This window comes from Leptonychotes weddellii, chromosome 4 (genome assembly GCF_054177405.1).
Source record: "Leptonychotes weddellii isolate Sample4059 chromosome 4, ASM5417740v2, whole genome shotgun sequence".
NCBI lineage: Eukaryota > Metazoa > Chordata > Mammalia > Carnivora > Phocidae > Leptonychotes > Leptonychotes weddellii.
The window spans coordinates 24734159-24750934 of record NC_138372.1 but is presented as its reverse complement, the minus strand read 5'-3'; the positions used below and the strand labels follow the sequence as shown (position 1 = coordinate 24750934).

General features: G+C 39.1%; 1 protein-coding gene and 1 long non-coding RNA gene across 2 annotated transcripts in view; both read right to left on the bottom strand.

Moving 5' to 3' along the window:
- Nucleotides 1–2543, bottom strand: part of LOC145721235 (uncharacterized) — a 5428-nt gene extending 2885 nt beyond the window's left edge. The window contains exon 1 of the long non-coding RNA XR_014144796.1: nt 59–2543. This is a non-coding gene — a long non-coding RNA (uncharacterized LOC145721235). The remainder of the gene's footprint in view (nt 1–58) is intronic.
- ZMYM4 (zinc finger MYM-type containing 4) overlaps nt 1–16199 on the bottom strand; it is a 127704-nt gene extending 111505 nt beyond the window's left edge. The window contains exon 1 of the mRNA XM_081816848.1: nt 15999–16199. Coding sequence (XP_081672974.1) covers nt 15999–16046 — 48 coding nt within the window. The 5' untranslated portion in view covers nt 16047–16199. The remainder of the gene's footprint in view (nt 1–15998) is intronic.
- Between the last annotated feature and the right edge of the window lie 577 nt (nt 16200–16776).

Genomic DNA, 16776 nt, shown 5'->3' with positions numbered 1-16776 from the left:
CTCATTCTCTCTCTCTCAAATAAATAAAAAAATCTTTAAAAAAAAAAAAAGTCACAACCTGGTTTCAACTATGCTGGGTAGAATTAAACAAGGATTCTATCTCTACATTTGGGCTGCAGGGCCAAGCAGGACCCCTACCAAGACTAGCATGACAGTAGCAGAGACAATCAGAAAAAACCTCTCCCATGAAGGAAAAGTACATTTCTAAGAGGAGAGTCAGAGCTGTGATGCAACCTGCTTCTTGCCACAGGAAGAGAATCTGAACAGTACCTATCCTGGGGAACTGAATTATTATGAAGGGGGCCAAATTGTTACCATATTGATGAACAGATTTTCATTTCTGAAGATAAATCAGTCTGGTATACAGAATGAACGGGAGAGGACAATGGGGGGCCAGAAGAATTTTAAAGACAAGGAAACTAAGACAAAGCAAACAAAATGAGTACCATAACTAGGCTGGTATTAGTAGAAATAAAATCTTAAAAATCATATCTGAGGGCACCTGGGTGGCTCAGTTGGTTAAGCGACTGCCTTCGGCTCAGGTCATGATCCTGGAGTCCCGGGATTGAGTCCCACATCAGGCTCCCTGCTCAGCAGGGAGTCTGCTTCTCCCTCTGACCCTCCTCCCTCTCATGCTCTCTGTCTCTCATTCTCTCTCTCGCAAGTAAGTAAAATCTTAAAAAAAAAAAAAAAATCGTATCTGAAGTAATCTCAGTAAGATTCACCAAATAAAACTGAATTGATAAGGGAAAGAGAAGAAGCAAGATGACTCAGGTTTCTAACTTGGGTGACTAAAAGACAATAACTAAAAGAATACAGAAAGAAAAACAGGGAGAGAAGGAATGGGGCACTATTTGTGAGAGCAAGTACTTGCAAAAAGAATGGAGTCCATTTTAGGCACACTGAATTAGCATTATCTGTTAGACAGCACAATACAAGTCAAATTATACATCTGGAAATACAGATTTTGAGTTTTAGACACATACAAAAAAAGAAGCAAAGCAGAAAGGAAATCACAGTGTATTTGATAGTTTTAAAACTACTGTAGGAGATTACCCAAGAAAAACACAGGCCAAGGAAACAACACTTACTGGGCATGCAAAAAGAGTCAAAGATGACCGAAAAGAAGCAATTCAAGAAAAGAACCATGAGAATGCCATCTTATAAACAAGAGAGATGTTTCAAGGAGGGAACGGCAAGAGGGTCAGGTGTCTAAGAGAAACCTAATAAAAGCTCTGAAAAGCATCCATTAGACTTGGTAATTATTAGGTCATTTCAGTGATCTTAAAGAGAATTTCAGTGGGGAAACAGAAGGAAAAGCCAGATGTGAGTTGAGTAAGTGTGAAAAACACAAGCAATAAGAGTCTCAAAAAAACACTCTAATTTCAAAAAGCTTATCTCAGTTCAGACTATAGTCTGTAACTACCACTTCCTGCTGAAAGGTTCCCTGGCTTCTTGGGAGTTAATTCCAAGTCTGAGATAGTAACATAAAGCATGAGCCTAGGCACATCTTTTTGACCAAAAAGGGAATAAACTTTCAGGAACTACTGGAGTTAAATCAAAAGAATATAGATAACTAATTATTTTATTCTTTTTGATGCTAATGTAAATGAAATAATTTTCTTGATTTCCTTTCAGGATTTCATTGCTAGTGTGTGGAAATACAACTGATTTTTGTGATTTTTTTTTTTTTTTTCCTGAACTCTGCTGAATTTACTACCTCTCACAGGGTCTGGGGGGAAGGGGGAGGTTAGTGGATTTGTAAGGTTTTCTGTATATATATAATCATGTCATCTGTAGTAAGAGAGAGTTTTACTTCTTTCTTTCCAATTTGGATGCCTCTTCTATCTTGCCTAACTGCTCTGGCTACAACTTCAAATACATTGATTAGAAGTACCAAAAGAGGGCATCCTTATTCCTGATCTTAGGGGAAAGCCTTGCAGTCCTTCACCATCAAGTATGATGTTAACTACGATTTTTCATATATAGCTTTTATCATGTTGAGGAAGTTCCTTTCTACTCCTAATTTATTAATGAAAGTCTGACGGAATTTTTCTTTTTTTAATTTTTTTTAAAGATTTTTATTTATTTATTGAGAGAGAGAGAGAATGGTAGAGAGAGAGTATGAGAGGGAGGAGAGTCAGAGGGAGAAGCAGACTCCCTGCTGAGCAGGGAGCCCGATGCGGGACTCGATCCCGGGAATCCAGGATCATGACCTGAGCTGAAGGCAGTCACTTAACCAACTGAGCCACCCAGGAGCCCCCTGACGGAGTTTTTCAAATGTTTTTATCTACATCAACTGAGAGATCATGTGGGGTTTTTTTTTTTTCATTCCATTAATACGGTGTATCACACTGATATTTCGGAAAAATTTAACCAAGGAGCTACAAGACTTGCACACTGAGACCTGGACAAAATACTGCTGAAAGAAATTTTAAAGGACAGGGGCACCTGGCTGGCTTAGTCAGCAAAGCATGGCACTCTTGGTATCAGCGTCATGAGTTCTAGGCCCAAGTTGGAGGTAAAGTTTACTTAATAAAAAAAAATTTGGGGGCGCCTGGGTGGCTCAGTTGGTTAAGCGACTGCCTTCGGCTCAGGTCATGATCCTGGAGTCCCGGGATCGAGTCCCGCATCGGGCTCCCTGCTCGGCGGGGAGCCTGCTTCTGCCTCTGACCCTCCCCCCTCTCATGTGCTCTCTCTCTCTGTCTCTCTCTCTCAAATAAATAAATAAAATCTTTAAAAAAAAAAAAAATTTTTTTAAAGGACATAGATAAAAGAAAAGATATCCTGCATTCAATGAGTGGAAGACTTAATAGTATCAGGATGACAATACTACTCAAGAGATTTATAAATTCAATTCAATCCCTAACAAAATCCCAATGGCATTTTTTGTAGAAATAGGAAAAAAATCCTGACTTTCATATGGAATTTTAAGGGATGCCAAATAGCCAAAACAATCTTGAAAAGGAAAAAACAAAGTTGGAGGACTCATACTTTCCAATTTCAAACTTCTACAAAGCTATAGTAATCAAAAGTGTAGTACAGGCACAAGGAGACATATAGACCAATGGAACAAAACTGAGAATCCAGAAATAAGCCCTTACATATATTGTTGTTATGGATGAAATATGTGTCCCCAAAATTTGTATGTTGAAGACTGAAACCCCAATGTTATGATATTTAAAGATGGGACCTTTGGGAGGTAACTAGGGTTAGATGAGGTCACGAGGGTAGGACTCTCATGATGGGATTAGTGCCCTTCTAAAAAGAGACACCAGGGAGCTCCCTCAATCTGTCCGAGAACACACAAGAGATTATACGGGCACAAAGCAAAAATGGCAGCTGCCAACAAGCCAAATGAAATCTACCTTGCCAGTACCTCGATCTTAGACTTCCCAGCCTCCAGAAATATAAGAAATAATTTCTATGGTTTAAGTCACCCAACTATACTATACTATCTAATCTAACTACTAGTTATAGCACCCAAAGTGATTAATACAAAGGCCAACCGATTTTTGACAAGCATACCAAGATCATTCAATGGGAAAAGAACAGACTGCAACATATAGTGCTGTAAAAACTGGTATCCAGATACAAATGAACAAAACTGTACACATACATTATACCATAAACAAAAATTAACTTTAAATGGATTGAAGACCTAAATTAAAGAACTAAACTACAAAACTCTTAGATTTCTTCATATGGGAAAATCTATATGATCTTGTATTTGGCAATGGTTTCTTTTTTTTTTTTTTTTTAAAGATTTTATTTATTTAACAGAGAGAGACATAGCGAGAGCAGGAACACAAGCAGGGGGAGGGGGAGAGGGAGAAGCAGGCTTCCCGCGGAGCAGGGAGCCCGATGTGGGACTCGATCCCAGGACCCTGGGATCATGACCTGAACCGAAGGCAGACGCTTAACGACTGAGCCACCCAGGCGCCCGGCAATGGTTTCTTAAATTGAAAACAAGAGCACAAGCTACAAAAGGAAAATAGACAAATTAGACTTTGTAATATCCAGAATATATAAAGAACTCCTCTAACTCATTAACAAAAAGACAACCCAATTAAAAAAGGGCAAAGGATTTATATAACATTTCTCCAAGGAAGATATACAAATGGCCAATAAGCACAAGAACAGATACTCAACATCATTAGTCATTAAAAAAATACAAATCAAAACCACAATGAGACACACCCACTAGGACAGCTATTATCAAAAGAAAGAAAGAAAAGAAAAGAAGAAAAGAAAAAGAACAAGTGTTGGAGAGGGTATGAAGAAAGCAGAACCCTTGTGCATTGCTAGTGCACCTCTGTGGAAAACAGTTTGGGGACTCCTCAAAAAGATAAACATAAAAATCCCATTTATTCCAGCAAATCCATTTCTAGGTATATATCCAAAAGAAGTGAAAACAGACTCAAACAGATACTTGTACAGCACTGTTTATAGCAACATTTTTCATAATAGCCAAAAGATAGAAACAACCTGTCAACAAATGAAAGGATAAATAAAATATTATATACATACAATAAACTATTATTCAGCCATAAAAAAGAATGAAGTTCTGATATATTATGCTAAGTGAAATAAATGAGACACCAAAGGTCAAATATTGTATGATTCCATTTATATGAAATATCTAGAATAGGCAAATTTATTGAGATACAAAGTAAAGTTTAACAGAGGCTGGAGGGAAGAGCAATGGGAAGTTATTCCTTAATGTGGGCAGACTTTCCGTTTGGGGCTAAAAAGACAGTGGTAGGAGTGCCTGGGTTGCTCAGATGGTTGAGCGTCCAACTCTTGGTTTCAGCTCAGGTCTCGATCTCAGGGTAGTGAGATCGAGCCCTGAGTCAGGCTTGAGCTCAGCACAGAGTCAGCTTGAGATTCTCTCCCTCCGCCCCTCCCTCACCCTCTCTCTCTAAAATAAATAAAATCTTTAAAGAAAAAGACAGTGGTAATACTTGCACAACACTATTAAAATGTCCTTAATGCCACTGAATTATACACTTTTAGTAATTAAAATGGTAAATTCTGGGGCGCCTGGGTGGCTCAGTTGTTAAGCGTCTGCCTTCAGCTCAGGTCATGATCCCAGGGTCCTGGGATCGAGCCCCGCATCGGGCTCCCTGCTTGGTGGGAAGCCTGCTTCTTCTCCCCCTGCTTGTGTTCCCGCTCTCGCTATCTCTCTCTCTCTGTCAAATAAATAAGTAAGATTTTATTTATTTGACAGAGACACAGTGAGAGCGGGAACACAAGCAGAGTGGGAGAGGGAGAAGCAGGCTTCCCCGTGGAGCACAGAGCCTGATGCGGGGCTCGATCCCAGGACCCTGGGATCATGACCTGAGCTGAAGGCAGACGCTTAACGACTGAGCCACCGAGGCGCCCAAACATCCAACTCTTGGTCTCAGCTCAGGTCTTAATCTCAGGGTCATGAGTTCAAGCCCAAGGCATGGAGCCTACTGGGAAAAAAAAAAGGAAAGAAAGCAGCATGATAGAAAAAATTTAGATTGCCTTCAAGAGATGGTTGGTACAAATATAGGTATATTAAAGACAATTCTAGTAGTTTCACAAGGAAGTGAGGAAGAAAGAAGAGAAAGTTTATAACATCTTAAAGAATACATATACACATGAACAAAATGTTGAGAAAATCTGAATGTTAAAGGTGTTTCTGGTGAGATATCAGAAGGAAATGAAGAATGCATTATTGTGAACTAGAAGGTGATCATTGTTATAAAGTAGCAAAGACTTGACTGAATTGTGTTCTATACTGGGTAGGAAAACAGAACTTGGAAGCAATGAACTTAGATATTTACTAAGACTTCTAAGCAAAGTATTGAAAGTACAACCTGGTTTCTTGCTGCTAAGAGTAAAAAGTGAGAGGAAAGAGATAAATTGAGGAAAATATTAAGCAAAAAGGAAACAACTCTTGATGATTTGGGAAGTTCTCAGCCCATTCAGATGGCAGAGGATGCTAAAATTATGAAATTCACTATTAGAAAAATGTGCTCTAGGGAAAGGGCCAAGGGTATAGCTGGACAACTATTTGCTGAAGATATTAGATGTATGAATCATGGGTCCAATCAGTCACCTCAATTTAAGTCAGGAATAAAGATTGGGTTATCCAGGATCTGTGAAGAACCAGAGAAGAGACTCAAGGTTTGTAAACATATTACACCAACAAAAACACTGCCAGCCTATACTTAAAGAACACAGACTAGATAAAAATGAAAAAAAAAATCGGGGCGCCTGGGTGGCTCAGTCGTTAAGCATCTGCCTTCAGCTCATGTCATGATCCCAGGGTCGTGGGATTGAGCCCTGCATCGGGCTCCCTGCTCATTGGGAAGCCTGCTTCTCTCTCTCCCACTCCCCCTGCTTGTATTCCCTCTCTCCCTGTCTCTGTCAAATAAAATCTTAAAAAAAAAAAAAAAAATTAAAAAAAATCTGTCTGACTCCTGGAATTCTATCGGCAGGAAAGAGCTAATAAAGCTACTCATGCGTGAACATGTGCTACCCTTCAAGAAAAAGAAAGGTACAAAGAAGTAGAAGCCAGAGAAGTAGGCTCAAAGCAGGGGTCTACAGTGTTTCAATAAACCCAGAGGTCAGAGAATTAAGCCACAGAGAATTATTCTCAGGTCTTGAAACCCAAGGAAATTGGTCCTGCTGGGTTTTGAACTTGACTGGGACCATTCCTTCTATTTCCTTCCTTTTGGAATGGGAATGTCTATCCTATGCCTGTCCCAGGATTGTATGTTGGAAGCAGAAAATTTGTTTTCTGGTTTCAGAGTGCCACAGATAAAGAAGAATTTTACCTCAGATGAGTCATAGCCAGAATCACACTCGAATCTTGTGTAGATGATTTAGATGCTAAGATTTGGGTGTTTTTGAGCTGATGATATTTAGATGAGATTTAAGGCTTAAGAATTCATGCTATAATGGATTGAGACTTCGGGGGATGTTGGGATAGAGATGAATGTATTTTGCATATGGGATGGATGTCAAGTTTGAGGGACAAAAGGGTGGACTGTAGTGGCTTGAATTGTAGCCCCTAAAAGACATGTGCACCCAGAAGCTCAGAATGTGAGCAGAACAGATCTTCACAGATGTAATTAAGGTAAAGATCTTGAAACGAGATCATCCAGGACTAGGCTGGACCATAAATCCAATGAAGATATCCTTAAAAGAGACAGAAAAGAAGGGCACCTGGGTGGCTAGGTTGGTTGGGCGACTGCCTTCGGCTCAGTTATGATCCCAGAGTCCTGGGATCGAGTCCCACATTGGGCTCCCGGCTCATCGGGAAGCCTGCTTCTCCCTCTGACCCTCTCCCCTGTCATGCTGTTTCTCTCTCTCTCAAATAAATAAAATCTTTGAGAAAAAAAAAAAGACAGAAAACACAGAAGGCCATGTGAAGAGGGAGGCAGACTGGAGTTATGCTGCCACAAATTAAGGAATATAAATCAACCCACCAGAAGCTTCCAAAATCCTTCCAAAAGCTGGAAGAAGGAAAAATTCTTCCTTAGAGCCTTCAGAGAGAACCTGGCCCTACTGACACCTTGATATCAGACATCCAGCATCCAGAGCTGAGAGAGAATAAATTTCTACCATATTAAGCCACCAAATTGGTAGTAATTTGTTATGGCAGCCTTAGGATACTAATACAGATAGCCATTAATAAAAAAATATGACAAATTTAAAGATCAAAAAAAATACTGACCACAATACATTTAAATATATCAAACATATTAAAATCTATGTGTTCATAACAATACCACCTCCCAAGCCTCACCTTTTATGATTTGCTATGGCATCAATTCATTCTTCTGAAAGCTGATAAAGGAGAAAAAAATAAGCATTTACTCTCTGCTCTTCCTGTACAAATATAACAGAGTAACCAAATAATTGATGAAGGAATTCTTTAAGAAAGAAATTCTTTAAGGAAGAATTCCAGTGAATAAAAGAAGAAATGACTTAAAAAAAAAAAATCACTCCTCTAATGAAATCATAGATCTAGGAAACAATCATTGAAGGCTGATAAATTCATTAGGTGAGATGTTAAGAAACTATTATGTTTAGATTCCACTGGCAGAACGTAAACTGATCAATTTTAGTATCACTAAAAGTGTGCCTCCTGGAATAATGCAACAAGAATTCACCATCTACTAGCATCATCTAATAGGGTGACTATATATCCTAATTTGTCCAGGACAGTCCCAGTTTATGGCTATTACCCCACTGTAATTATTAAACAGCACACTTTTATTCTTAAAACTGATTGGAAATATGTTATGTATCACTCTCTTCATGAATTTTTTTTTTTCCCCATGGATTTTTCTTTCTTAAAGAAACTGAACCGAAATCTCATAAAGCTCTACCAATTCAAGTTCTCAATCTTGGCTACAGACTAAATCACTTGGGAAATTTTTAAAAATATTGATGCCTAGAATCCACCCATGAATTCTGATTTTATTATCTGAAATGTAATCTGAGAATCAGGATATTTAAAAGCTCTCCAGGTAATTCTCAAGTTTCAGCCAAAGTTGAGAACTACTGCTCTATATGTAACTACTAATTTGTGGGAAATATGAAGGATAATTGAACATGTTAGAATACCACAAGAATTCAAGCAGCCAAATCCAGAATGTGAGAAATTCTCCTGAACAAACGACCTAGTTTTTTTCAACAAAGAAATATCATGGGAAAAAGTGCAGGGTGTAGAGAGGGCAATAGTTGAAGTTAAGAGAAATTTAAGAGGTAAATCTTATTTGGATAGTGATTTAAACAAACCAACTATTAAAAAAAAAAATTCAGAGAATCAAAGAAATCTGAACACAGACTGGATTAAAGAACTAACTTTACTAGGTATGGTATTAGAGTTGTTTAGTTTTAATTCTTACTTATTAGAAATACATGCATAAGTATGTATAGATTAAATGATATTATGCCTGAGATTTCTTTAAAATTATTTTGACCAGGGTGCCTGGGTGGCACAGTGGGTTAAGTGCCTGCCTTCAGCTCAGGTCATGATCCCAGCGTCCTGGGATCGAGTCCCGCATCGGGCTCCCTGCTCAGCAGGGAGCCTGCTTCTCCCTCTGCCTGCCGCTCTCCCTTCTTGTGCTCACGCTCTCTGTCAAATAATAAAATCTTAAAAAATAATAATAAAAAATAAATAAAATTATTTCAACCAAAAAAAAGAGAAGTTGGATGAGACAGGAAGAACAAAATGTTGAGTACTGTTTAGCTGTTAAATCTGGGTAACAGGAATTCACTGTACCAACCTATATTTTATATTCTATATTAATACCAAAATATGAAACAGAATAAAAAGGATTTTTTAACTTTTGCTTATAAATGTGCAATATGTGTGTGTGTGTGTATATACATATCACATTTAAATTTATAAGACAACGGGCGCCTGGGTGGCTCAGTTGGTTAAGCGACTGCCTTTGGCTCGGGTCACGATCCTGGAGTCCCGGGATCGAGTCCCACATCAGGCTCCCTGCTCAGCGGGGGGTCTGCTTCTCCCTCTGCCCTCTTCCCTCTCGTGCTCTCTGTCTCTCATTCTCTCTCAAATAAATAATAAATAAAATCTTTAAAAAAAAGAAAATTTATAAGACAACATGTTAGGAGATGTAAAGAAAGATGAACACATGATCCTTAACCTCAAAGAGTAGTGGGTAGTCTATGTTGGATAGAAAAGGTTTGCTCAGGTTATTATCTTTGATGAAAAGCAGGAAGGTAGCTAACTCAAGCTTCCAGGAGGCCAGAAAGGTAAGAATGAAATTAAAGTAATATTATGCATATTCCCTAAGCATAAATGGGTATGGGTGTTAATATCCCAATACGGCTAAATACTAGAGACTGTACCATAACCTGACTTTGAAAAGCCCATGCTCTATTAGAGGTTGAGCCATTCGAAAATGCATTCTTGGCTCTTTGAGGAAGACGTGGTCGCAGCTACAGGAGTTTCCAGGCGCCCCGGATCTGCTCCTGACTCACCACTGTTTGCTCTCTCCAAGGAACAAGTCAATCAGGAAGCTGCGCCACAGACAGGGCTTTTAAAGACACCAGGGAAGACACCCGTGGAACCAGAGGTGGCGATTCACCAAATTAGAATTACTCTAACCAGTACAATGTAAAATCTTTGGAGAAGGTATGTGCAACTTCATCAGAGGTACGAAGGAGAAGAATCTCAAAGTGGAAGGACCAGTTTGGATGCCTACCACGACTCTGAGAATCACTACAAGAAAAACTCCTTGTAGTGAAGGTTCTAAGATTTGGGATCGTTTTCAGATGAGGATCCACAAGTGACTCACTGACTTGCACAGTCCTTCTGAGATTGTTAAAGCAGATAACTTCCATCAGTATTGAGCCAGGAGTTGAGGTTGAAGTCACCACTGCACATGATTACATCAACCTTTTTAATAAACTGATTATCGGTTGTTAAAAAAAAAGAAAATGCATTTTTTTATAAGTTAAACAGTCAAATATCAGCAATTTTACATGGTTCAACCTAATACTACACTATAATGCTTTCTCTTTCCTTTGCTAAAATAATTACATAGTTAATGCACAGTAAAATAATCAGAATATTTAAAGGAAATGTCAGTCTTTAAAGAGTGGTCTGTCTCCTAATACAGAATTCAAAAATATTCACTAAATATCCATAAAACCGCAATTTTACATTTATTTCCTTAAATGGTCTTTAGTAAATTAGAAAACCATTCCATTTTCAAAGGAAGCACAAACTTTATCTTTAGAATAAATCATAGCTTTAAAATATTTAGTGTATACTTTCTTTTTTTTTTTAAAGATTTATTTATTCATTTGAGAGAGCGAGAATGAGAGAGAGTACATGAGAGCGGGGAGGGTCAGAGGGACAAGCAGGCTCCCCGCCGAGCAGGGAGCCCGATGTGGGACTCGATCCTGAGACTCCAGGATCATGACCTGAGCTGAAGGCAGTTGCCTAACCAACTGAGCCACCCAGGCGCCCTAGTGTATACTTTCTTAAAAATAAACCTGTGAGTTGTGAAGATATGTTTTAAGGTTATCTCAAACTAGAATGTATTTCGATGCATCCTGAGAATTTACACATCAACTTAAATATAATTAATTTTAACCACCAAAAACTCCAGATAATTCAGGAACTAGACTATTATCACACATATTACCTATATGCATTTTATGTTACATATATTACATATAATTAATAAACATTTTTTTAAAAGATTTTATTTATTTATTTGAGAGAGAGAATGAGAGAGAGCACATGAGGGGGGGGAGGGTCAGAGGGAGAAGCATACCCCCTGCTGAGCAAGGAGCCCAATATGGGACTCGATCCCGGGACTCCAGGATCATGACCTGAGCCGAAGGCAGTCGCTTAACCAACTGAGCCACCCAGGCGCCCAATTAATAAACATATTAACTCTTATATGTTATAATAATCCTAACCTACACTATTTATCAAACAGTATAATTTTTCAAGTACTATTTGATACTGGTTTAGCCTATTATAGTATGACCTTAAGCAAAAAAAAAAAAAAAACAAAAACAAAAAACTCTGTACCTCAGTTTCCTCATTTATAGAATGGGACAGTAATGGTGACTACTGTTAATGGAATTAATGAGGATTGGAGGCTATATTACACACAAAATAATTAAAATAATGACTGGAACTTAAATGTTTATAAATATCAAGTATTATATTTACAGAAACCTCTGCTAGTTATAAGATGGGCACTGTGAAAATAATTCAGAATCATCAACAACATTAGAATGGTCTCTTCAAATGCTCTCTATACAGAGCCAACGCATTCTTCAAGCAGATGCTTTACACTTTGTACACGTGAGCTGCAAATATTTTTAATATGTACTGTTGTGCTTTTTAAGTAACACATTTAGTGAAAAGACAAAAGATTAAAAGTTCATCAAGGAATTAAGAGGGATCAACCTTTTGTTATTATTTTATTATAAAATATTAAAATAAGAGAAATCCAAAACAAAACTTCTCCATAATCCCATCACATGATAAAATCAATGTTCTCATTTGTTCATGTTATTTCCTATTCCCCGTCTACATGCATGTTCCTTGTTTACATATTTACAATAATATGGGTAACATTTTATAGTCTCTATTTTCACTTAGTATTATACGTATTTTTCCATTTTGCAAAAATTTTCCCCTACTCTTTCCTTGCTTATCCCCACCCCTTGAAGGTAATCAACAGTAACATGCAGCCTGACATGTAGCCTCCACAACTTTCTCCAAGCTCATACATATACAAGTATAGACACATACGTGGGGAAGGGAAAATGGTCAGTTTTTACAAAAATGGAAGCATGCTACTTATACACATGCTTATCTTTCTTTTAAGCATACCAAACACATATGCCTCAAATTTAATATAGAGACAAGTTTGAGAGTGGATACAACTTAGTAGACCATGTAATAACATACACATTTACAAAAGTCATCATTCTGTATGTAAACTTTGAAAAGATATAGGGATTTCACAAAAAAATATGGCCACTAGATTTAGTTAGATCTTGTGCTTCATAAGTTTAATAGCCATGCATAAAATAATTCCACAGATCTCATGCTTCGTAAGTTTATTATAATAGCCATGAACAAATAAATCCACTATTTACAACAAGCCTAACTAATGAATTTTAAAACCTGTATTAGAAAATAAAAGTTTTACAATCTTAAAAAAGTTCACAAATAATATCTCAAAAATATCCCTAACTTTAAAGTAAGAAAGACTACGTGTATATGAACTTCATATGAACTTGGTTCTTAGCACAGATGATTGATGGATATGGTGCTGACCCACCCACATACTTAGCTTCCCCAAGTTCAGAAACTGAAAGACTGGCATTCCAATATAGTCAGAATACAATCAAATCAAACTTATCTAATGAATACCTATTGTTCTAAATGCCCACAAGCATAAAAGTAAGACAGCCGGCAGGCCTACACAGAATGTAAGGTTGTTAACCCACCAAGGGTCTTAAAATACATTCTCCCATCTAACCATAATCCAGAACAATCAGAAGATCCCTAAATCTGAATCCATAGGAGACAATTTTGGAGCATAAAGGATGCTACGGAAGATTTTTACTGAAGCTCCGAAAATTATAAAGCAAATACCTCAGTACCCAAGCCCTACAGCCTCTACTGTAACAGGTGAACTTTCTTACCAAAAATCAACGTAAGTCTTTTTGAGTTCCTATTACATGGAAGTCAAAGGTGCTGGAGATGCAAAATGCAATAAAATGGACCCTACCCTAAAAGAACTCACAATTTAGCAGGAGAGCCAGAATGTATTATCCTACATGATCATAAATACCACAGCATAATACCTAGCATACAGTCAAACAACTAGCATAGGTGCTCAGAAACTTCTTGTGACTTTTATAAAGGTCAAAGCAGTTAAGCATCATAAATACAATACCATGTCATCATCAATGCAATTTCAGATTAAATAACCTAAACTTATTACCCAGGCCTATGCAATTTTTTTAGCTGCCTCAAAGCAGTCAAATTATTAAAAAGATATTGTACTTTTGTACACAGTCCCCACTAATCTGTTTAGAGTATACATACGGAATCCACATGAGTTTAGCACACATCAAAAAAATGAGGGGGGAAAAAAAGCAAGTGTACCATGTGTACAGTTCAGGATAACCCTACTGAACATTCTAACCAAATATCAAAAACAAAATGGAGGCACACCTGTCTGGTAGAGCAGGCGACTCTTGACCAAGGGTTGTGAGTTCAAGCCCCACATGGGGTATAGACATTACTTTAAAAAAAATAAATGAAATAAAATAAGTAACTTTAAAAAATGGATTATGGAGCCTAAAAGATAATGAATGTAACCTTCCTCCACAATGAAACTGGTAAAATAATAGGTAAAACCTGTAGAAGTGCTATATATATATTACATGACATTAAAAAATAATAGTTTAGATTACTATCAGTGTGGCATCTTTAAAGTGTATTAGAAGAGAAAAAAGTATTTAAAAGCTAGTTGAATTTGTTACCAACATGCTTAGATGTTTTCTAGAACATTCCATTTTATAAGATGAATGATAATAGCATTAGGAGCAACTGGATTCAGAGATCTCCTTGAATGAACATTACACATCTAAAGTAATTTACCCTATATATTTTAATTGGTGGACCACATGCCATGTACCTTTACTCAAATATGAGGATCGAGTTTAAACTGACTCACAGCTTGAAGAGAAATTTAAAATTTCAAAACATGTGCATTCCATACCCAATATTTATACTAAATGAACTATATTTAATATACTATCATACAGCTTAACTTGTTCTAGCTATGACTAATTATTGCACAAGGAAGATCTATATGTCTATAAACCTAAGACTATCAACATTAAATTTTAATTGCTCCAAATACTAAAATGAAATGCATTAAAATAACTGATAAATGGATAAAGGGCCAGATACATGAGTAAGTAAGTGATAAAACCAATAAAATGTTAATAGTAGAATCTAGGTAGTGAGTATATGACCGCTCCCTGTAAATTTTTTCAATTTTGCTGTGTAGCTGAAAATATTTCCTAATAAATTGTTGGAAAAAACTATTTGACATTTTTTTGGTTATTTATAACTTAAGTTTTGTTTGGTTTTAGGTAGGCATGCTAGGTATGGAGCCCAAGGCGGGGCTTGAACTCAAGACCCTGGGATCAAGACCTGAGCTGAGATCAAGAGTCCTACGCTGAACCAACTGAGCCACCCAGGCGCCCCTATAATTTAAGCTTTTAAGGAGAGAAACATAGACTGGCTACAATGCTACAAGCATTGTAGTTGGGACAAACCTGAATTCAAATCACAGCTCGACCTCTTAAAGAGCTATCTGATCTTAAGTATAATTACTTAACCTCTCTATGCCTACATTTCTTCATCTGCAAAATGGGTTTTACATACCTAATGCAAAGTTAAATTCCTCCTATAAATCAGTGCCAGGCACATAGTAAGCACTCAAAATGTTAGCTGTAATTCATTATGAGATTGCTAATTCTATGCTAAATCAAAAAGGCACTGTGAGTAAAAATTAAGTAGTAATTTTTTATGTGGTTGGCTTAACACTAATTTGATTATTTTGTGACCATTCCCAAAAGGAAGATTCCTGATAGGAAACTTACTGCTCAACATGCTAAGGTGGGAGGAGCGGGGGGAGTCTAAAAATCTGAAAAATATTGCTCAATCGTTAGTAACAGTATTGTTCTCCGTCTGAAAAAAAATCATTCGGAATTAAATAAGAAAAGTTTCAAGACAAACTTTAAAAGGCACTCAACAACTCCCAATTGGCTTCACCTCTGCAGGCTGGTTGGGTACATCCTTGCTATAACAAAACTTGTCATACTCTCCCACGTTCTTAATTGTTGGTAAAGAGGCTAGACTAGAACATGACATTTAGAGTTGCCAAAATCTCTCTAAATCAGGACATGCCAACGACCCCACTTCTTCACAGGTAAGAGCACCACCTCCACCTTGGTCTTGATAACGGTTATGGGGGGAGGGGAAAGGAGGTAGGAAAATGAATTCGCGATGGTGTTACTGAAGAACCCTCCTCTTGAGACCCGTCCACGACTTATTCCCGCCACTACCACTACCACCCCCACCCTGACCTCTCCCCAGTTAAACTTCGAGACTCTGATTTACTAAAGATGCACTTAAGAATGTGACACCTTCCCTCCCCTGGCCCACATAACCCACCCCCAGTGCTGGGGGGAAAAAAAAAAGCAAACAACAACCCCCGCCCCGCCCCCGCCGAACCAGCAGCAAATCTTTGTCCCACCTGCCGAAGGACCACTCTCCAGCGCGCTCCTGACCCGAGGTTGCCTCAGTCCCGCCCGCAACCGCCCCCCAACCGGGCCTCGACGACCCCTCCACGAGCCTGCGCTTGGCCCATTCCCGGCCCCGGGACGCGACTCCCGCCCCGCCCCCCGCCGCCCGAGTTCTGCCTCACCTCACCTACCCTCTTTCGGGGGCCGGACTCCACCTCTCTCTCCGCCATGTTGGGCCCCGCTCGGAACCGCTGCGGCTCCCGGCGCGGTGGCGGCGGAACCTCTCGGGCCCCCGGCCCCCGCCCACACTGCAGGCACGGCCGCCTCGCGGCAGCTTCTCCGAACCCGTCCGGGCCTGGCGCTGAGAGTGGGGAGGGGGCGGATGCCGCGCGCTGGGTCGGAGATCCAGAGATCCCACGGGTGCGCGCGTGGGCGGTAGGGCCTGCCCGGGAAAGGGGGGGCCGGTACTCGGGGGGTTAATGGCCTCCAAGGGGCCCCGTGAGTAGGATTATTTTCTCTCAGAGAAATTCCTCCGCCTGCGGTTTCTTAAAGGGATCACCAAACCAGCCCCTTGCGCGCGCCCCAGATGCGCAGGCGCACCTTAAGCCCCTCCTTCCTTTCCCACCAAGCCCCCGGTCCTGAGCGTGCGCGGTGAGTGGCCAAGGGTAGGCCAAATCCTGCAAGTCTCTTTGCTGCCAGCAGCTGCTCCCACCACTCAACTATGGCCGCTGCCTTAAAGGGGCCATGACGCAGTGATGAAGGAGGAATGAAAGAAATTAATGAAATGACTATCTGGAGAATTGGGTGAAATGTCAGTGAGGGGTCCAGATCATCATCTTACACCTGACTATGGAGATACCATTGTAAAGGGAAAATGATGGTGACCTGAAGTTCTCAGTGGACCTCTGAACATGAAGAATCCCAACCAATGAGGGAACAAGCCAGTCATCTCAAGGAGAC